Here is a 23,101-nt window from a genome sequence, read left to right on the forward strand (position 1 = left end):
ATGGGTGCTTTTTATTTAACTTCTTTTGGACTGAAGCACTGCAACACCCGCTGACTGCCATTAAACAGCTCGAAAGATCAAAGACAATTTTTAATATAACTCCGTCTGGATTCATCTGAAAGAAGAGTCATATACACCTAGGATGCCTTGAGGGTGAGTAATTTATGGGCTAATTTTCATTTTTGGGTGAACTAACCCTTTAATTTCTTAAAAAAGAAAAAAAAAAGAAAAGAAAAATCTAACCCCAAACATTGGTCTGTCAACTATTGGATTTGCACAAATAATTCACAATAACACTGTAATACAGTTTCACTCCATTAGACTTTATATTCATCCTTTGCTCTGTATTGCAGCCCAGAGAGCCGAGGCACAAAACACTCTTACAGAACAAATGATACAAAGTGCTGTTTAATAAAAATACAACTCACCAGGAAATGAAGACACAAGTACACAAGCATCACATGCAATGTACTAGGCCAAGCTGAACTCCACTAGCAGATCTACTTTTGGATTCGGTGCTGCCCTTTCATATCATTCGCTAGGTGTTTCTGCTACATCACACAGGTGTTCTGGTTACACAAGCAAAATAAATGCTTCGATACATAAGATTTTCTGCGAGTTTTGGCATTTCATATCAGAGACGTAGCCTATTGTATATTTTGTTTGAACAAACGTCACTCTCCAAGCACAAAGTATGATCATAACAAGATATACATAAATACTTTTACACTGGTTTTTTGTTACATTTGTACAATCAATACAAAAATACTAAAATGTCTCTATGAAGTCTGGTTTATTATAGGCTTCTATGTACATCTACACAGATGCACACAATACCAGCTTTCGATTCACCCAAAATTTCCATATAACCCACAGCCTCAAAACATTAAACAGAGAGTGTTTTTAAATTATTATATAGATTTAAGTAGGTCTGCATGGGTTCCCTTGGTTTACTAGGCAGCTTTAATACAATAAAAAAAAATCACATCTACTCTTTGTATAGCCATTCTAAAGATGGTTAAAGATGTGTTTTGATTATTAATTCAGGTATTTATCTTCATCTGGTTTCAGCCGTGTGTTAATAACCCGTGTTGACCATTTAAACATCATATCTCTTTAACATTTCTATGAGTGACTTCTGAAAGATAATTAAGATAACGTATCTGAAAACAAGCACTGTATGCTACATTATAAACTAATAAAAATCTTAACATAATACTCCAGTAGCACTCCTTGTATTGTAAGTAATTTGCATATATGGCACAAACCGACAAGAAAGATGGAAATACGTTTATGAAAAATCACTGGAAATTTAGTAACTGAAAGATAATTTTGAGAACCTGCCATGTGATTAATCTAAAACAGCTCCCCATGTCATATATATATTTCTCTAAATTCACTCTGATGAAAGTATTTTGATGAATCCAAGAACAAATTGGAGAAAATACCACGGAACAAATAACTGCGGAACATAAAACCATGAATTTCATAAATCAAATATAACATGTCAAATGAACGCCATAGAAACTCATGGCATTTTGGGTAACAGAAAACACATAAGAGATGATGGTGCTTGAATTTATAATAAAATATCACTGAAGTCAGAATCTGATTCTCCACTAGATAAATATATAATCAACATGACACTTCACTGTGCATTAGGACAATCAAAAACACTGAAATTATATAAGATGGGCCACATAAAATATGACCAACAGATGAGGTTGTAGTACCTGAAAATAACTGATGATGGTATGACTGATAAAAAAATGATCTACTGAGAACAAGCCATGTATGAAAAGGATGCCATTATTTTGGTTTGTGTATCAGCTCAACTCAAAAAGTGGTAGCATATGTGAATGTGTGTTTGCTAAACAGTTCTCAAAAGGCTCTCTGGGTCGGACAATGCACAGTAGAGTGTGTATCCCAGTTCATCTATTTCCTGTGGCGTTAGCTCACAGAACAGATTGACTTTGAGATTAAGGATGCAGGGTAGCCTCCCAGCCTCTAGGTGTCCCACTAGTGCACGAAGCAGCTGCATGAAACGATCGGCGAGAGCTTCCTGAGTCCAATCGCCCTCCTGTTTGCTCAGGAGAAGGATTGCATTAGTGAGCTGGCTTGCGTTTAATCGTGCCAGCGCTGGATTTAGTTTAAACGCAGCTTTAATGACTTTAAGACATGCGCAACGGCACCCGGCGTCTTCCTGATCGAGCGCACGCAACTTTGCCGTTTCTGCCACGCGAAAACTCTGCCGCCACAGGTTCTCATGTCGTTCTGCGGCCAATCGATGCGGTTTGGCGATCAGCGAGACGCCGTCTTCCATAACAAGCAATGGGAGGAAGTCCACATAAAGGCGACGGTCTGTTTCATACTGCACTTCTAGCGTAAGCGTTTCTGACGGGACCACCGGTCGGATGATGTAATCTAAAACACTACCGATGGCGGGCCAGTTGATGGAGCCAGCGACAAGCTTCTCGAAAACTTCTAGGACGCTCTTTGGGGAAAGGTAGCCACCCACCATGCAAATAAAAATCACATCTGCTCTTTGTTTAGCCATTCTAAAGATGTGTTTTGATTATTAATTCAGGTATTTATCTTCATCTGATTTCAGCAGTGTGGTAATAACCCGTGTCGACCATTTAAATAACATCATATCCATTCAACATTTCTGAGTTGCTTTTACAGGATAAAGTAACTGAAAATAAGCAATTAGGTAAAATAGGTTATTTGCATATTTTAATGTCACAAACTGACAAGAAAGATGGAAATATGGGGGAGAAACACGATCAAATAAACATGATCTTTTTCTTAAACATTATTATCACTATGCAACTGATTTTGAATAATGGACAGAAATCCTCTGAAAAAGATTATGTTATTTTAGGCATTTTTTTTACTGTGTTTTAATTACATTTGCCTTCCAATAATTTAATATTTCAGAAAGTTGGTTTACTAAAAATAATTAAATTATACAATCACACAGAGTTGCAAGCATTTCTGAAAAGATCACAGGAAATTTAGTAACTGAAAGATAATTCAGAGACCCTGCCATCTGATTAATCTAAAACGGCTCTCTGTGTCATATATTTTTCTAAAGGAAAGTATTTTGACGAATCCAAGAACAAAATCGGAGAAAATACTGAACAATGTTCCACGTAACGAATAACTGGGAAACATAAAATCATGAATTTCACAGATCAAATGTAACATGTCAAATTACCACCAGATACTCATCGCCGTTTGGGTAACAACAGAAACACATAAGTGATGACGGTGCTTGAATCTATAAGAAAATATCACCGAATCAATCTGATTCTTCACTAGATAAATATATAATCGTTATGATACTTCACTGTGCATTAGAAAAGTCAAAAACACTGAAATTATATAAGACGGCCATATAAAATATGACCAACGGATGAGGTTGTAGAACCTGAAAATAACTTATGATGGTACGACTGACAAAAACAATTGAGGTTCCTGATCTACTCCGAACAAGACACGTATGAAAACATTGCCATTATTGCCAACTCAATTCTGTGCGGGGAAAAAAAAGTGGTGGGCATATGTGCATGCGTGTTTTCTAAACAGTTCTCAAAAGGCTCTCTGGGTCAGACAATGCACAGTATAGTGTGTATCCCAGTTCATCTATTTCCTGTGGTGTTAGCTCACAGAACAGATTGACTTTGAGACTGAAGATGCAGGGTAACCTCCCAGCCTCTAGGTGTCCCACTAGTGCACGAAGCAGCTGCATGAAACGATCGGCGAGAGCTTCCTGAGTCCAATCGCCCTCCTGTTTGCTCAGGAGAAGGATTGCATTAGTGAGCTGGCTTGCGTTTAATCGTGCCAGCGCTGGATTTAGTTTAAACGCAGCTTTAATGACTTTAAGACATGCGCAACGGCACCCGGCGTCTTCCTGATCGAGCGCACGCAACTTTGCCGTTTCTGCCACGCGAAAACTCTGCCGCCACAGGTTCTCATGTCGTTCTGCGGCCAATCGATGCGGTTTGGCGATCAGCGAGACGCCGTCTTCCATAACAAGCAATGGGAGGAAGTCCACATAAAGGCGACGGTCTGTTTCATACTGCACTTCTAGCGTAAGCGTTTCTGACGGGACCACCGGTCGGATGATGTAATCTAAAACACTACCGATGGCGGGCCAGTTGATGGAGCCAGCGACAAGCTTCTCGAAAACTTCTAGGACGCTCTTTGGGGAAAGGTAGCCACCCACCATGCAGCGGTCCCAGTAGCTGCTTCCACGCGGGAAGTACTCCAGGTTTTCCCGACGAACCAGCCAGAAGCCAGGAACATTCATGATGGTGTCCTCACCAGGAATGGATGACCAGAGATTCTTCTCAAGGATCAAGGGTACCATTAGCTGGGCGTGGTCAGCAGTCACCACCTAAAAATGTGAAAAATGAAGAGTGAGGGGTGAATTAAAAACCATTCAAAATATTGGAAATTAATACTTGAATTCAGCAAGCATGCATTAAATTGATCAAAAGTGACAGTAAAGACAGAAGTGACAGAAAAGATTTCGGTTTCAAATAAATGCTGTTCATTTGAATATTCTATTTATCAGAAAATCCTGATAAAATGTGTCACGGCTTCCACAAAAATATTAAGCAGCACAACTGTTTTCAACACTGATAATAAGAAGACATTTCTTCAGTATATTAGACTGATTTCTGAAGGATCATGTGACACTGAAGACTGGAGTAATGATGCTGAAAATTCAGCTTTAACATCACAGGAATAAATGACATTTTAAAGGGGTCATATGATGCTTTTTTTAAAGATCATTATTTTGTGTAGTTGGTGTAACAGAATATGTTGACATGCTTTAATGTTCAAAAAACACATTATTTTTCAAATACTGTACATTATTGTAGGTCCTCTATGCCCCGCCTCTCTCAAACGCTTCGTTTTCTACAAAGTCCCTCCTTCCGACAAGCGCAGTCTGCTCTGATTGGCCAGCTGACCCAGTGCACTGTGATTGGCCGAACACCGCAAGCACTCCTCCGAAATGTAACGCCCCTTACCATAATCACGAGCGTCACAAATACTTAAACTAATAGCAAAACATACTTACAGTAGCTGATTCAGAAGTGCCAGATTGTCATAGCAAAGTCAGAATTACCTCCTCTCCTAGGTTCATGAAACGGTCGTCCATAAAATGCATTGCTGTTCTGTTGTAAGTAATCTTAAAGATTCCTAAATGCATCTACTTTCGTAAGGCCAAATAAAGTGCTTTTGCTTTCGCCTAGAAACACACAGCGTCTCTCTGACATGGCTGCTTCAACACTAACTGCGGTTACTGAAACCATGCCTTCTTTCTTTGCGTGCACATTTGGGCGCATTATGCAAATATTTCCACATGGTGAGGTAGATATGTGGGGGCGTGTTAGAACGAGCCGTTTTAGGGGGGCGTGGCAGAGTCTTAACTTTGATAAAGAATATCTCTTTGGTTTTGAGACTTTAGTCTTTGCAACTTCAGGGATCTTATCTATGCACAATCAGCTTGTAACACTCCAAAGAGAAAGGAAAACTTGAAATCGCATCATATGACCCCTTTAAAATATATTCAAATAGAAAACAGTTATTTTAAACTGTAATAATATTTCACAATATTTCTGTTTTTACTGTATTTTTGATTAAATAAATGCAGCCTTGGTGAGCAGAAGAGACTTTAACAAGATTAAAAACCTTATTGACCCCAAACTGTATATCAAAAGCACTTCAATAAAGCCATGTTTTTCCTATATTCTTGCTAATTATGTGACAGAATTAAAACACCCTTCTCAGAATTGATCACCCTTGTTCTCACCTGAAGGTCGTCGTATAGACTTCCGCTCAGGTACATTTCTCGTAGAGGCATATCCGGCAGTTTGGCGTGGAGAAAGACTCTGAGCTCCGCACAGATATCCAACGCGGCACGGCGAGCGACGGCCTGCTCCTCCGAGGGGATCGCCACTCGTTCATGAAAGAAGGCCCAGAGGTGTTCCTGCAGTGAGAGGCGCATCCGTGCCTTCTGGAGTTCAGCCTTACCAGGGCGGCCACCACCACGGCCCATAACACAATGTAAAGAATCTAAACAAAAAAAAAACAGAAGAAAACAAAAAAGAGACATATGGAATCAATTTAGCATACTTAAACATTCAGACAGCTTCCAAAGTTCAAAACCTGGTAGAATAATTCTACTTAATCACAACACACAGCCTAAAGCAACACAATCTTTAATCTTACTTTACATCGACTAGTAATTCAGACCAACTAGTCAAAATAATTACACATATCCCTAATGCCCATACAACAAATGAAGGGTCTACAGAAATCTACAATGTGTTAGTTAAAGAAGGGTTTAAATACCCACTGAGCAAGTGGAGCAGACACTCCAATATGTACAAGCCTGGTAAACAATAAGGATACAGGTTAGGATGAGATAAACCAGGGAAAACTGTGTCCATGATGGCCCAGGATAAAATAAATGAATAAAGGTTCATTAAAATGACAAATTATGAATGAAAATAAAAAATAAATAGATTAAAAAAAAAATAACTTTCCTCAAATCTATAAAAAAAAAAAAAAATTCAATATGGAACAAACCTAAAACAAACAAACAGTTGAAAAGCACACATTTTCTCATGGCTGTTGCATTCAAAAGCACAGGATGTTAAGTATGCAAGGCACCAGAGATTCATTACCTGGCTTGAAGGAGCTGGAGGAGGTGGGGAGCGTCTGTAGAGAGCGGCTGACGTTCTGTTTCATGTCATGGTTCAGCGTCCGTGGTGACGACCCCAGCCAGCTCGGCTCCTCCCAGCTTCTTCGTCCTGACGGGTCGGCTTTAGTGGGACTGGATGGGGCACTGAGTGTTCGATCGTACATCTGAGACAAAGCAAACTCATTCATACACTAATAATAATAATAATGAAAATATCTACAGTGCTGGTAACAAAGTATGTACTTTAAGGGATCTTTTTTTCTTCTTCTCATGAGGTACACTTAAAAAAAAAAGCTACAGAACTTGTGCAGGTCTCTTGCATAGGATATTAAACAAAGTTGACTTCCTTCCATCCTTCCATAACAACATCTTTACAAAGCCGAATTACATTGTGACAGAGTCATAAAATAATCCACACTGAATTGTGATGCTCAAAGTGCTAAAATCAAACTGAAATGATCAGAGACATTGTGAAAACTAAACTTTATCTGCCATTTCATATCATTTGGACTGTGACTCAAGTCGTTTTTGCTGCTCAGTTTCAATAAAAGCTCTTTCAGAAAGACTGGAAGTTAGTTTTCAAGATCACTGGAAAAGTGATTCCTTATGACATGACCCCTTTAATATACCCATAGGATCGAAGAGCATTACAACCTGTTCCTGTACTCACTCTTTTGACCGCCAGTGTGGCGATCCCGAGCATGGCTGCTCCCCCGACTCCCAGCACCAGCTTTGCATTAGAGAGCACAAAGTCGATTGCTGTGCCAAGCCCATTGTCATCTTTCTTTCCCTTCCGATCCCCGTTCACTCCTGCCATCGATCTTTCCCCTCCCTGAGACAAAGCAAGAAAGAGGGAAAAGAAAATAAATGGATTTTCTCATCAACTACAAGTTGTGTAATATGCAGAGCTTATTTGCAGTTCACGAAGTGATGACATCACGTGAATCAATGTCACATGACATGTTCTAGTTATGTCAGCAAATGGCTTGTGTTGTTATTGGTAAAAAGTTTAGACAGAGAGAAACAGGTATGCCAGGGCTCGATATAAGAGGGAAAGACAGTTTATAAAACGTTAAATATATCAAAATATATGAAAAATGTTAAATGACAGTTATTTTACCTTTTACCCTTAAACCCTTAAAAGAAAATCAAATATGTTAACACAGTAGACCTGTGCATTCAGTCTTAAAGTGACAGTAGCCTAATATACCTACTGCTGTCTGTGTCATTAATGTTAATCAAACAACAAAAGACAAAGAGAAAATCTCTTGACTGAATGACTTCTAATTTGAGCTTTAATAAGGATTAATCTTGGTATTATAATGGTATCTAAATTTTGGCGTCATAAAAACCTTATTTATTATAATGCAAGATTAAATGGGTTAAAACAACAAAAACAGTAACTATTCATGTTTATTTATTTGTGGCTGGGACAGTGAAAATTCTTAGCGTCGAGCCATGTACAGACCAGTGTCATTTTATAATTTTTTATATACTACTAGTTTTAATTAATATTTTGAGTTAGCGTTTATTGCTATTTTTATATTATCAGTTTTCATTTTAACTTTAAACAATTCTGTTATGTGCTTTTGTAATTTTTATTATTATTTTTCTATATTTCCATTTATTTTTTATTCAGGTTTAGTTTCTATTTATTTCTAGTTAGTAATTTTAGTCCTTCAATTTATTTTAATTAGGTGCCATGGGAATTTTTCACATTTCAAGTTTTCATCTAATATGTATATAATATTCAATCATAATAATACTACTACTACTAATAAAAACACTAAGAATATGTTTTATTTTAGCTTCATCTCAACTGACAACAAAATAATTACGTTTTAGCTAATGATAAAAACATCAAGCAAATGCAAACTGGCTACAATGTTTCTGATGCAGAAATTCCTTCTTACCGACTAGCGGTCAAACTTTCTCTTGCTGATGGACCGCTTCTTCTACACCAACCCACCCAGCCCGCTGTTGAGGAAGAACTGGCCTCTCTTCAGCGCGTCCTCTCTCTCTGCTGGGGCGCTGAGGGTCTGACAGCGCCGGAACTCTCGGGTCACTGCGCGCCGGTAGTAATCACGGTCGGTGTACTGTAGGTGTTGGCCTGCACGGAGCAGTGCTCGGTACAGCTGCAGCACAGCACTGCGGGACCAGCCGCCCATCAGGGAGAGTTCAGAGCGGGCAGAGACAGACGTCTCACACGCACCTGCAAAAAGAAGTGGATGCTTTAATACCACCCTACAATAGATGACAACAGGTCACTGACCACACCAAAGTGCTGTGGTTACTGCTGTCACAGTGCTATCAGATTCAACAAACAGCTGACACACCCAAACCGCATTCAAATCACCACAATTCAGTGCTCTTCTTCAAACAAGGACAGTCCACAGTGTGTCCTTTCAAAACAAACACACATAAAACGTGCGACTTCTTGACCACATTCTCAGTCATGTGACCCTGTAATTACATGTGCAATGTCACCGCACTTCAAATGCAAACTGGCTACAATGTTTCTGATGCAGAAATTCCTTCTTACCAACTAGCGGTCAAACTTTCTCTTGCTGATGGACCGCTTCTTCTACACCAACCCACCCAGTCCGCTGATGAGGAAGAACTGGCCTCTCTTCAGCGCGTCCTCTCTCTCTGCTGGGGCGCTGAGGGTCTGACAGCGCCGGAACTCTCGGGTCACTGCGCGCCGGTAGTAATCACGGTCGGTGTACTGTAGGTGTTGGCCTGCACGGAGCAGTGCTCGGTACAGCTGCAGCACAGCACTGCGGGACCAGCCGCCCATCAGGGAGAGTTCAGAGCGGGCAGAGACAGACGTCTCACACGCACCTGCAAAAGGAAGTGGATGCTTTAATACCACCCTACAATAGATGACAACAGGTCACTGACCACACCAAAGTGCTGTGGTTACTGCTGTCACAGTGCTATCAGATTCAACAAACAGCTGACACACCCAAACCGCATTCAAATCACCACAATTCAGTGCTCTTCTTCAAACAAGGACAGTCCACATAAAACGTGCGACTTCTTGACCACATTCTCAGTCATGTGACCCTGTAATTACATGTGCAATGTCACCGCACTTGTTATTCCCATTATTAACGTTGGGGATTTATAAAATGCATACATAATTTTTAAAAAACGCCTTAACGTCACTTGATAGCTGATCAAATAAAATAGGAGACTCACTGAACTATTGCCTTTATAACCACTGCGACAGATTTCCAGCCTGTTCCACACCTAATATTTAGGATTATCAGGTAAAAAAATAAAAATAAACAAATATATACGTTGGTACATTAATCGCACGATCTAGGGGAAGCAATTCAAGCGAATGTGTATGAAAAGTAGACGTTTATAAACAGAGCGGTAGTTATTTGCATGCTACCGTTAGCTAGCCTCTTCTCCAGTGACCTTCTTTAACTGTGTAAATATGCCAATAGTCTCAACCTCTGAGGTCTCATATACTTCATAAACTCATATTCGGAGCCGATAAAAAACTTGAACTCACGTTTGAAATAGACAGAAATGAATGTTTAGCTTGTCAAAGGTGGAGGAGATCAGTCTTCAGTGCGGGGTCGACCAATGCCGCTCCGGAAGAAGATTGGTAAGTGACTAGAAACTAACTTCCGGGATTATTGGAACAAGTTTTTAGCCAGGGCCGTGGCTCAAATTAAACAAACCCTTCATTTAGAACTTTGTGACATTTTACTTTGTTTTCCAAACCCATATTTTTCTGAAAAGCAAAATTACATTATCAATTTTTGAATTATGTTAGCAAAGTTTTATATTCATTACACAAAAAATAACTCAAAAGGAACCCTCATATTACTTTTGTAACACGGATCTCAGAATATACTTTGAAAATATGAGATCACAAAACAAGAAGCTTATAAAAACAATAACAATTCTAAAGCTTTTCAAATTTATGTAACTGCCCCAATGTTACATAGCACCTTTTTATCCTCGTATTTATTTTATTTTAAATTTTTAAAAAAAAGTATATGTTCATTTTATGTTTTTGTTGTTATTCACGACACTGGCTGGAAATTTGGCTTGTACTTTGTGCATTGTACTTGTGTGTGATTGAACTAAAAAAAAAAAAGGGGCTGTGGCTCAAAACGGACTGATCTAGTTAGCACTTTCAGTGCATTTTATAATTTTTTTTTTGTAATACTTTCAAAATGCATTTTATGGACTTTAAATCAAACTATGAACTATGAAAGTAGTAATTATTGATATGAACATAAGCACACACAAACACAGGCTTCCGTGTTTTATGGGTTCATTCCATAGACGTAATGGTTTTTTATACTGTACAAATTGTATTTTCTATCCCCTTATCCTGACCCTACCCCTAAACCTACCCCTCACACAAAACGTTCTGCATTTTTAGATAAATAAATAAATCTGTATGATTTATAAGCTTGTTTCCTCATGGGGACCAAAAAAATGTCAAAGGTCAAAAGGTCAAAGTTTATTGTTATTACCATACTTGTGGGGGACATTTTTTTGGTCCCCATAACGCCTGTTTCACACATACTCCGTCTGCAGTGTGTATGCGGTCCGTGTGCGTTACATATGCGGTGCAGAAGCAGCACAGACTCATTGTGCTTTCGCACAGGACGCGTTTGCAGTCCGCTCCTGATCTGCGGCAGTTTACCACAAACACAACATCTATCCATTATTTTGATTTCAAATCCAAACATAGTTAGCCTATACTGAAAGTGCTTTTTCAGCATTGAAAAATTTCTCAATTTAGGTCCCCACCATGACACGAGTCCCCATGAGTCTGTGTGTATTCAGGTTTAAGTCCCCACCAGAATAGAAAAACAGGTACACACATCACACACACACACACACACACACACACACACACACGTGTGTATATGTGTGTGTGTAAACATATCCATGAATTATTGTTCCTTTCTTATTCATTTTGTCATAGTCTGATTAAATTGTGATGAAATAGTTCAGGACTTTGAGGGGGGAAACTGTAATGCATGTATATTTACTAATGACATTGTTAGTAAATACATTAAATTACTGACACTAGTGAAAATGTGTTTTAAAGTTTATTGTCAAAAAATCCACAGTGGCAAAATTGACAATAAGTTGAGGAACCCAATCAAACTTCTTGACAAGAAGCAATAAACATACAATTTTTCAAGTTATGCTTGATGAGGACATGTGGTTAGTCTGAATAAGTTGGACGTCATTGTTCATAATTTGGACGTCTGATAACAAAAAGCACCTTTCTCACGTGAGGCATTACTTGCTCAATACATTCTTTGTTCAGCTAGCAGGAGACACTCACACGCGACAAAAATCATCTCCACACAGTACATCACATGACTTTTTTTTTTTTAGGTTTCCATGTCTGAACTCTCCTTCTTCCACCATGTCTTTTAGTTCGATAAATGTCCAGATTATATCACTGTCATACTATGATATCCTAAAACTGATGAATGAGATTATAAAGCAATACTAAGCTAATTTAAATTCAAGCCTAAATTCACAGTACAAGGAATGAATTCACATGTTGCAGGTCTTTCTGAATGAAGGAAGAAGGTGAATGCAGAAAGAACATGATGATTGCGGGTCATTCGATTTATAATCTCACTGTTTCCGAACGAGAGAACAAGCCATAATTAAACACACATAATTAAACACATTATTACAGCATACTGGTAAGGATCAAATGCAGCTTGCACACAGACAATCTACAAAACACAGTTTATATAAAGACTTTGCTCTATAATAAGTAGCTTCTGCAGGAGTTAATGTTCAGAATAAAACTGTAGTATCAAAAATGGTGTACAGTTGTAGAAACTATAAATGAGACTGACCTTATACTCTTTTATTGCATATACAGAAAAGGAAAGTCAGTGTGACAATCTGCCTGTTATACTGTCCATGTCTATTGGGAGATAGGAAATTAAATTTCTTAATTGGAATCACTAGGTTCAGATTACAGCCCTCTTCTTGCTTGTTCACTGCAACAAAAGCTTGTTGCACTCTAGCTCTCATCGCATTGACAAGTCGACATAAACTTTGGAAGTCTTTACTGCCCTGAGGTGAGTTGAATGTTTCTATATTGCTTTTTACTTAATATTTCTGCTCTGACATTGAAGTACACACGTTTGTTGACAAACCTTAAATAATTGTACAAAAATCTAAGAAATCACATTTTGCATACATGAGCAAATTGCATAGGATTAAAATCAAGTAATAAAAAAGTAATAAAAGTTTTAACTGAATTAGGGTAAACCCAACTTTAACCCACTAGCCATGTGCATTGGTTTGTAGTACTAAATTAAAAAATATTTTATATATATATATATATATTTTTTTTTTTTTCAGAATATACTAATTTGTTTAATGTCGTACAGCCACAAAACATATAACAAAATAACCAAAATACATACAATTCAAACGTTTATACAAATATATGCTGGCTTCATTTGTGATTGAAAAAAGAAAAGATAAATACTGAAAAATTTATTTCATGCATTAGAATGCCAGATCTGTATGTAAAATGTATTAAGTTCTTTGCTAGAAAATATATCTTAAACCAAACAAGATGGTTTGTTGGTCTTAGCTGATTTAGGTTGGTCGCACAGCATGGTTTAGGGGTGGTTTAAGCTGTTTTAAGCAGGCTAATGTAATATTTTGCAGGCAATTAATATTGTAAGAATATTGTGTTATGCTTTACTGAATGAGTATGCTAAGGCAAATTTGTCTAATAATAATGAATTTACTTGTAATCGTACTTACTTGGGTGTTGCTCCTAATTAAGGTGAATGAATTCAGTAGTAATCAATGACATCACATGATCAAGGTTACCTACAGTGAACTTCCATGTCACCAGGGAGCATAAATGGAAAAAAGAAAGACAGCATTACAAGAGTTACAAAAAGAGACACGGCATGATTAAATCAGGCTAAATCAAATTATACAACTAGGGACATGCAGCATGAGACATATTCCCATGACAACTGGCTATACAAACAGCATGCTATACTCATTATGGCCACATGGTCAAAAAGTAATTTTGAGTATGTGCACCTTTGGAATGTGTAAAGGTTGCCAAATCATTGTGTACATTAAAAATGCTCATCCTTAGATGTATTGTATGCCTTTTAAACATGCGTGTAGAGTCAAACTACATTTCCAAGCCACACTGAGACTTTGTGCTGGAAATAAGCCACTTTATTAATCCATGTAATGAAATGATTGAATTACACATGACAAAAAAAGTCATGTGTCACATGTACCCTGAGAAAACGCACTGGTGTACTCATTCAAACATGGACTTAAATTTAAATCACATGACACAATTGTAGCATGTGGTCTAAAGTTTTATGTTTTGTCCTCTACTCTACAGGATGGCGCAATCTGATTATCCTATTCCAGAACTGGATGTTACGCTCCAGGAGGCTAGTCGGGTGCTTCAGCTCACTTTAAATCCTGACCAGTACCAACACTACAAAACTGCCCTTCTTCAGCAGAAAGATGCACTCCAGGAAGTCCAAGAACAGCTGAAGAAACACGTCTCTGGACGTGAGAACTGGGTGACTGAGGAATTCAAAAAGCGGCTGCTCTCCTGCTACGATCCTCTGCCCAATTCCACTGCTATTCCTTCTGTCCTGCCCTCCTCTAAGCTTAAGGGGGAGTTTGCACAGACAGAGCGGGCTACGGCCCTGCTGTGGGCAGTTGCTAAGCTGTACAGTGAACCATGGCTGGTGGAAGGGGATGTACCAACTGAGCGAACACAACAGTCGCAGGTTTTTGCGGCTAGTCGCCTACCAGGCAAGAGCCAGGATGAGCTAAAGGTGAAGTTTTGGTTCCATTATTTTTTTACATCTAACTTCCAGTTTTTACTATTGTATGATTCTTTAGCAAAGTAATTTTTTGAAATACTGACTCAATCTTAATGACATATTTTCTCGGCCTTAATGTTCCAGACATACCCAGACAGCCTTCACGCCATATTGACCTGTCGAGGGGGTATATTTCCGATTCAAATTTTATGGCAACCAAGTTCAGGGGAATCTCTTTCTCCTTTACCTCTCAATGACATCTATGCCCAACTGGTGCATGCAATGAGTCACCCAGCAGCATCCCCCAAACAAGACCCGTCTACTATTTGTGGTCTGTCTTCTCTTCATCGCCAAGTCTGGCATTCTGTGAGAAAGGATATTTTAAATGCAGGGGGAGAAGCAGCAGTTTCGCTTGAAACGATGGAGAGTGCCATTCTGGCTGTTTCCCTGGAAGACAGCCCAGCACCGGCTGATCTTGCAAATATACTCAATGCTGTCCGGCTAGGAGAGAAAGATGGCAGATGTTTGAGATACTATGATAAGGTATGTAAAATCAAATTAGGATGTTTAAAATTAGCACTTTATAATTAGTACTGTGTAGTAGGAAGCTTAAGTTCCCATGCTAATCAGGGTTTGGCAAGATTCATAATTTAAGAATTGTATCGCTTTCAATTCATGTCTTGGATTTTGAATGGAATTGGCCCCACCCCACAGGAAGTTTATCTATCTATCAGGCCTATAAACCCAAACTTCAAAGCTTTTTAAACTTTTTTTCAAATAAAAAAGTCATATTAATTACTTTGCATTTTAAAATATTTTAACTCTAATTCTTACATTAAACTTTTGCAACTTGTTTGTAAACTAAAATTCCATTCAAAAAACTGAACTGGAATTTAAAGGCATTCTCAATTCCATTTTAAATGACGCACAACCCCTGATAATTTATTTTAACAAACATACCTACAATGTTTTTAGTAAGATAAAATCAAGTACTATTAAGATTAATGGATTAATACATATTATTACCTCAACTGTCTGTAATGTTTAGATATGACTGGCAGAATGACATAACTATTTACCATCTCCATCAACAGGTGGTGAACTTGGTGGTTTTTAAAGATGGACAAGCAGGCATGTTGTTCGAGCATAGTGCCCTGGATGGAATGGTAGCTGGACTTGTCGTTGAACGTCTGTGGCAGCTCTCAGAATCAGAAAACATAGAAATGATAAACACCCAAACCAATAGTTTAGCTCCACCCTCAAATGCTAGTTCCCTTCATCCTAAACCTCTGAAAATGCCACTGGAAGGCATAACTATGCCAAATCCGTCTCTTTCTAGCCTTCTACAAGCCAGCCAGTCTGTCATAACTTTTGAAGTTTCATCTTACCCAGATGTGTTCACCACCTTAAGGGGCCACAGAGGTTTATATGATGCATGGATTAATTTTACTTTGCAGCTATCCTTGAGGCAAACACTTGGGGATGCAGCTACTAGCCTTATCATGGTGACACCTACTCACATGCGTCACTTCAAACACGGCCGCTGTGATCCCACATACTCCACAACTGTGAGATCTCACCAGCTTGTTACAGCACTAGCGTTCTGCATTGGCCCAGACAAGGTTCCCCGGTACACAAATGAGCTTTTCAGGCTCTTTCACCTTGCCTTTTTAGAGCACAAAAACCTAATTAAAGCCACAAAACTTGGCCTTGGTGTGGGGCCTCATCTGGCAGCCTTGCGCAGATCTATGTCTCAAGATAACCCACTCAAAAAGTTTCTTGACCCTTTTGGATGCCCTTCAATTTACTTGACTGGATCAGATCTGATGGAGGGAGTTGAGTGTGCTGTAGGTAACGTGTATGCTACAGACCAACTGGCAGTCACTTATCTAGGCAGGAAGGACCAAGTACGTCTAGTGCTGAATGGGAAGGGTACTTTCGCCAACATTCTAGGAAATCTCAAAGAAAGACTTGAGCTCAATCTAAAACTAGTAATGCTTCTGGCACTAAGGTATGCCATTGCTGGGCAGATGGGAGCCATTGAATGTCTCCTGCAAGATAATGAAGAAAAACTAGTAAATGGATCTTCATTGGATGATGCTGTCAAAGCTGTAGAGCAGAAAGGACAAAACAAAACCAGGAAGACAGATTTCACTTTAGTGATTCATGGCGGGGCAGGTGAGGAAATTATGTTGAATCAAAAGGTGATTGAGAACATCGAATTTGCTCTTCAAACAGCTCTAACTCTTGGAGCACAAGTGCTTTTTCATGGAGGTAGTAGTCTGGATGCAGTACAAAGAAGTGTAGTTGCATTAGAGGATTGTTTCTTGTTTAATGCTGGCAAGGGATCAGTATATAACAGAGATGGGGAGCATGAAATGGAAGCCACCATTGTGGATGGGCATGGAAAAAATTCTGGATCTGTGGCTTGCCTGCGAAAAGTGAAAAACCCAATAAAAGCAGCCCGATGTGTTATGGAAAAGAGTATGCACTCATTACTAATTGGAGAAGGTGCAGAAGAGTTTCTAGATAGTCTTGGAGAGAAAGACACAACACTGAAATCAGAGTATTTTGACACTGACATAAGATACAAGGAGTTGCTTGTGAAGTCAGGTAATGGCAAGAATAAACATCCTCAAACTGTAGGTGCAGTTGCGCTGGATAAGTGGGGCAAGTTAGCAGCAGCCACATCTACCGGAGGTTTAGTTGGCAAGTGGAAAGGCAGAGTCGGTGATACTGCTATAGTGGGTGCAGGAGTATATGCTGATGAGAAACTTGCCGTGACATGCTCTGGTGATGGTGATGCTTTCTTACGCCAGTCAGTTGCTCACAAAGTAGCCAGCTTATACAACCTCAAAGGTTACAGTCTCAGACAGGCTTGTCGGGAAGTTATCCATAATGATCTGGAGGAAAAGTGTGCAGGAATTATTGCTGTGGACCATCAAGGTGAGGCCGTTATTGAAACCAACGCTGGGGTCATGTTTGTTGGTTCAATGGTCAACGGCATTCCTCGAACTGAAGCTTTGAGACCTATGAGGGGGTTTTCAAATGTGATTTGGGAGACTAATGAATTGGTAGCTCACCTACAGCCTAATCCTTGGACCCCAGGAGCCGCTATTCTCACTCGAAAAACCATTAATGGACCTAGAAGTATCTTTCAGTTAGTGTTACCTGACTACGTAGCAATGATGCAGGGGGCACGGACTGTTGCCAATCTCCTTTGCGAGAAACTTGGTGTGCACCGCTGTGCCCTTGTGTCCATGCCAGAATTCGACAAGCCAGCTTACATCAAAGTCTTGCCTCTTCATGGCCTAGAACCAAACTGGAAGCCTCAGCTAGCTGAGGAAATGGAGTTCAATCCTTATGACCCTGGATACTGTAGCTCCAAAAGTGGTCCACGATGTGAAGATATACATCTTGACCAGGTGCAGGCAAAGATTCGCTCTCAACTCCCAACACCCAATGCCCCTTCTTGCTTTGACTTCCATGGGGATCCCTCTGGTGGTGGCCTTTTCCCACGCATTATCCGTGGTGAAGAGCAACAGTGGCGTGTCTGGGAAGACCATGAACATGTGGCCTTCCTTACTCCTTTTCCAAATACACCAGGCTTTACAGTTCTAGTGCCAAGAAAACCTCTTACCAGTGACATTTTCCGTATGAATGAGAGTGACTCTACAGCCCTAATTGTGGCAATACGAAAGGTTGCTCATCTTTTGCAAGAAGGAATGAATGCCCATGGTGTAGCTCTCATATTTGAAGGCTTTGAATTTGATTATGCCCATGCCAACATGATTCCATTAGTTCCTCAACCTAATGCCCTAAAACCTCCAACTGTGGCTTCTCAGTTCTGCCCAACTTATGCAGGATATGTAACATCGGTAGATGGGCCCCCAGCTAACAAAGAGGACCTTACAGAGATGCACACCAAGATCACAAAGACTACTGCCCCTCAGTCCTGGGAAGACCCCCAGACTCATGATGCATCAGCCATTAAGAGCAAATGGTATCGCAATCTCTTTCAAATCCAAAACACCCTGTTTCATAGCACGGTAGAGTACTTCAACAACAAATGCAAGTATGCTTATGCACTGACACCTATCACAACTGACACAATCTCTTCTCCAATGGGTCTGGGGTCAGATTCTGAGCCTGTGTTTGTAAACATGCTGGGCCAAGATGTATATCTAGCGGACTCTATGCAGTTTGTTTTAGAGTACTTTATGAGGTTTCACGATGGTCTTCCCGGGGCTTACTACGTGTCCCCCAGTTTCAGAGGGGAAGATCCTGATGCTACACATCTAAACCAGTTCTACCATGTGGAATGTGAGCTCCTGGGTGACATGAATATAGCCATTAGTATAGCTGAAGGCTATGTTGCCCATTTGACTCAGGCAATGCTAAAGGAACATTCCAACATTATCTTAAACACAGCTGGTACACTATCTCATGCCCAAGGACTACTGAAGAACTTAGAAAAACCCCTTCCAAGAGTAACCTTGGATCAAGCCATTCACATTATGCCTTCCTCTGATTGCCTTGAATGGGTTCAGGAGGGACAACCACAGTTTGGAAGAAAGCTAACTCGAAAGGGAGAAAAAGTTCTAATTGAAAAGTATGGAGGTGCTGTTTGGCTGACAGAAATGGACCATCTTGGAGTGCCTTTCTACCAAGCATACACTGAAGGTTCGGGCAGGAGCAAAGCCAAGGCGGCTGACCTTCTCTTAGGCTTAGGGGAGACAATAGGGCTTGGGGAACGTCATTCGACACCTGAAATGGTACGAGAGGCCTTACAACACCATGCTGTATCAGAGGACTCATACAAATGGTACATCAACATGCGCCAAGTCATCCCTCTTCTTACAAGTGGATGGGGTATGGGCACAGAGCGATACCTATGCTGGCTTCTGCAGCACAAAGATGTCAGGGACATGCAAATCATACCCAGAATGAAAGCCAAAAAGTTCATGCCTTAAATGGTATATACTTGTCCTTGTGCAAGAACTTTCTACAAACACAGGATACTCAGTAATTATATTGACAGTTGTAGGGTTATAACTTGACATATAAAGCATGGAATCAATGCCAAATACACTCTCTAGTCAAGTCATGTCAAAATTTATTTCTATAGCAAATTCTCAAGAAATTTAGCAAGAATAAGGATATGAAATTTTGAAATAAAAGTTATGCTATAACTACACAACATTTCAGATTGTTACATTTTTAATTTTCTGACAGAATATGTTATGTGTTATGTTTTGAGCTGGGCTTGATTGACAGGTTGATTTATACAAATACTCTTTATCTCTATCTTTGTATCTTTTCTCTTTCCTTGTTTTGTTTAACACTTTCTTAAAATATTATATGAATGCATTACAAACCAGCTTGCTGATTTATAAAAAAAAATGCATTATGTATTTTAAAAATGTATTTTATAACACTATTTCACAGTATAATAATAAAATTCAGATAAATTACCCTTAATGTCTTTTAATTGTTTTATCATTAAACACTGAGCTCATTATCATTAAACACTAATCTCAAGCTTGTCATACAAAATATGTGATATAAATTCTTGTCATGTTGATACATTAAACACATGAAACACTAAAGTACCGTAATCAAATGTAGTTGGATAATTATGCTGATACCATAACAGAATGAAAACCACTAAACAGATAATGATCAAGATCAAAGGGCAACAGCTATGCCCTTCTGTGACAATAAATATTCAGGCTAAAACAGGACCAGAGCTTTGCTAAAACCTTCATTACCGACTATGTAATTTTATTCTCATGACCAACACTCACTCCCACAGAACTGCATACCTTGTGACAAGCTACTAAAAAAGTCTCACAAACTGGCAACAACACTCAGATAAAGAAAACAGTGCCTCTTTCTCCAACTCAAAAAAGTCACATAGGGGCAGTATGTATAACAAACAAAGCAATAATTTCTACTTCCAGGTAAGATATTTGCACATGACACAGCTAAACTGAGATGAATCATATGAATGAAACAGATGGCTTTTGGAAAAGCTAGATGATATTATATGTCATCATCTATTCATTACAATGCAGACATTTAAGTGACTCGGTTAAATGATTTCAGAAACCTTGCACTATTTACACCCATTAAAACATCACTTGCATGACTCCTATTCTATTATTTACATCATTGATTATTGGAGGTGTGAGAACCAGAAGGGCGTAAGTGACATTTTGGGTGAAATGGAGATATATATATCAAATGAAAGCTCTTGATGAGCTCTTTCTACTGGCAAAAGTAGTAGGCCTATACTGTCATCCATGAGTGTACACATTTTTATTATAAACGATTGAAATCAGTGCACAAAGTCAGCTCAAACTATGGTAAATTTTTGTTTTGGCCCTCCTGTAAAGCTGGTGAAATGTCACTTACGCCTTCTTTTCTCACCCCTCGATATTTATATGTATGAATTTCAGTGTTGGGAGTAACGCATTACAAAAGTAATAATAGGCTATTACAGTAGTATATTACGTTTTGCTGTAACGCAGTAATATAACGCATTACTAATAAAATTTGGGTAATATTATTACTCGTTACAATCTCAGTAACGCAAGTTACAACAACATATTTTAACTCTAAATTAAGTGGTGAATTTACCAACACCGCAAAACAGCACCAGAGAAAAAAATCCGCGGGTAAAATAGTTTGTCTATCTTCTGTTGCTGGAATTAGATGGTTCAGATGACAGAGACGGATTCTACATTTGTGAGACGGACACACTCCTGTTATTTTCAGTTCATCGGAGAAAAGGATAAGAATGCATAGTCAGGTGCAATATGTGCAACACCAAACTCTCAACATGGAGAAATAGCACGAGTAAAACCTGGAAACACCTGGACTGGTGCCACTAACAGTAAGCTATCGCAGAGAGCTGCGGGGTCGGAGAAGAGAAAAAGACGGCGGACGAGCAACAAAAATTAAGTTTAACTAAAAATAAAATCTGTTTTTATTAAATCATAGTGTATATATAAAATGAATGAATATGCGAAATATTTGACTTAAATAGCCTAATTAACAGATTAACAAAACGAAAGGAAAAGACTGAGAGATATAGGCTATGTTGCTGAGTTTGGTTCATATGCTATTTGTGTGGCGCGGCGCTCTACGAAAGTCCAGGGAAAGGAAACCGAGATGACAGAAATAAAGTAAACACATTGCAGTTTCGAATGATCTGTATGACCAAAAATACAGAGTATTTTTTTGTTGTTTGTTTCCGCTGTTCGATCGCGCCGGCGCCTCATGCACACACATACAGCATTGCAAACGTTGCAGCCTGTTCATTATCAGAATAAAATACAGTCAACCAAACATATAGATACACTGGTTAATTTAAATAGTGCGTAGCCTACTGCGTAGTACAATCCGTGTCGATCAGCCTGAGCTCGGGCCAAACACACATTTGCTCATGTGACGAGGATGTTTTTTAAGTGCGTTAAGTAAGCTTGGTTTACATAATAAATAATAGTTTAGCATTCAAATACGTCGCAAATATGGACACATTTAATTGGATTAATGGCGAATGAGAGAGGTAGGCTGCGCGAGAACGCCATTTGCTTTCAGATTCGCATTGAATTAGACTAATTCATTTTGGCTTGTTTAACTTATATTTTTCATTCTTGTTTTCTTCTGAAACCGTTCAAAATAGCCTATAGGCTAGGTATTGTGTTTATTGTTTGTACATGATAATATTTCGCTTTATTTACTGGTGTTATTTATGAATGTAATAATGCGGTTTCTGCTTATCTGTGTTTACCCTAAACTACAACGTAACATTAATGTAGACCTACATACCGGTATCTAAATATGATTTCATATATTTTATGCTATATAGACCTACCACTTTACCCTCCACTGGGTGTAGAATGAGCAGGAATAAACTACATTTTGGCATTTTATAATACTTCTGTGGATATTTTGGTGAAAGTAACTCAAAAGTAGTGTAACGCATTACAATTCAGAGACAGTAATACTGTAATGTAACTAATTACTTTCAAAAGACAGTAACTAGTAATATATAACGTATTACATTTTGGAAGTAACTTGCCCAACACTGATGAATTTCTCATGCATTTCCATACTGTTTAGAAAAGAAGGCTATTTATGTTTGGAATGGAATAAACGGTCAAATCCAACCATGTATCTGTCAAAAAACCCTTACAAACCTGCCCCCTAAATCTATGCCTACGCAATCTGTATCATAAGTGCTTCTTTACTGAATAGCATTGCAGTCTATAAGGCATACATCAGAATGACGTTCAATGGTATCAAAAGAGAACATAAATACTGTAGCAAAGCCATTAAAATACCATTTTTGTACAATCTACTCTAAAAAAGCAAAACAGAAAAAAAAAACCAATTAAGCAGGGGGCACCCGGATTTGAACCGGGGACCTCTTGATCTGCAGTCAAATGCTCTACCACTGAGCTATACCCCCTCGCGGTTCTATATAGCGCATATGTCGTACCTTAAATACGGTCAAAAGTAACTGTATATCTGATTT

General features: G+C 38.9%; 2 protein-coding genes and 1 non-coding gene across 5 annotated transcripts; 1 reads left to right on the top strand and 2 right to left on the bottom strand.

Annotated features, from left to right (window-relative positions):
* Positions 1–302: 302 nt before the first annotated feature.
* Positions 303–10,329, bottom strand: LOC107723605 (mitochondrial dynamics protein MID51-like). 3 transcript variants are annotated; one of them, XM_016532314.1, is made up of 8 exons: positions 10,245–10,329; positions 9,264–9,562; positions 7,392–7,553; positions 6,705–6,885; positions 6,374–6,409; positions 5,828–6,090; positions 4,232–4,402; positions 303–2,518 (listed from the first exon to the last, which is right to left on the bottom strand). In XM_016532314.1, the coding sequence occupies exons 3-8, from the start codon at positions 7,536–7,538 to the stop codon at positions 1,871–1,873; spliced, it is 1,446 nt and encodes a 481-aa protein (XP_016387800.1). In that variant the 5' UTR covers positions 7,539–7,553; positions 9,264–9,562; positions 10,245–10,329; the 3' UTR covers positions 303–1,870. The 3 variants fall into 3 exon arrangements, with proteins under 3 accessions (XP_016387800.1, XP_016387802.1, XP_016387801.1); XM_016532316.1 differs by lacking the exons at positions 303–2,518; positions 6,374–6,409 and having other exon boundaries at positions 2,927–4,402; XM_016532315.1 differs by lacking the exons at positions 303–2,518; positions 9,264–9,562; positions 10,245–10,329 and adding an exon at positions 8,635–8,927 and having other exon boundaries at positions 2,927–4,402.
* Positions 10,330–12,751: 2,422 nt separating this feature from the next.
* On the top strand, positions 12,752–19,748 carry LOC107723616 (uncharacterized). Its single transcript, XM_016532332.1, has 4 exons — positions 12,752–12,810; positions 14,121–14,568; positions 14,701–15,099; positions 15,651–19,748. Exons 2-4 carry the CDS (start codon positions 14,122–14,124, stop codon positions 19,527–19,529), a joined length of 4,725 nt encoding a protein of 1,574 aa, XP_016387818.1. The 5' UTR covers positions 12,752–12,810; position 14,121; the 3' UTR covers positions 19,530–19,748.
* Positions 19,749–22,963: 3,215 nt separating this feature from the next.
* On the bottom strand, positions 22,964–23,035 carry trnac-gca (transfer RNA cysteine (anticodon GCA)). The gene has a single exon. It is a non-coding gene; the product is annotated as a tRNA-Cys (tRNA).
* Positions 23,036–23,101: the final 66 nt, after the last annotated feature.

This window comes from Sinocyclocheilus rhinocerous, unplaced genomic scaffold (assembly GCF_001515625.1).
Source record: "Sinocyclocheilus rhinocerous isolate Xijiao unplaced genomic scaffold, SAMN03320098_v1.1 scaffold154, whole genome shotgun sequence".
In the NCBI taxonomy this organism is placed as follows: Eukaryota; Metazoa; Chordata; class Actinopteri; order Cypriniformes; family Cyprinidae; genus Sinocyclocheilus; species Sinocyclocheilus rhinocerous.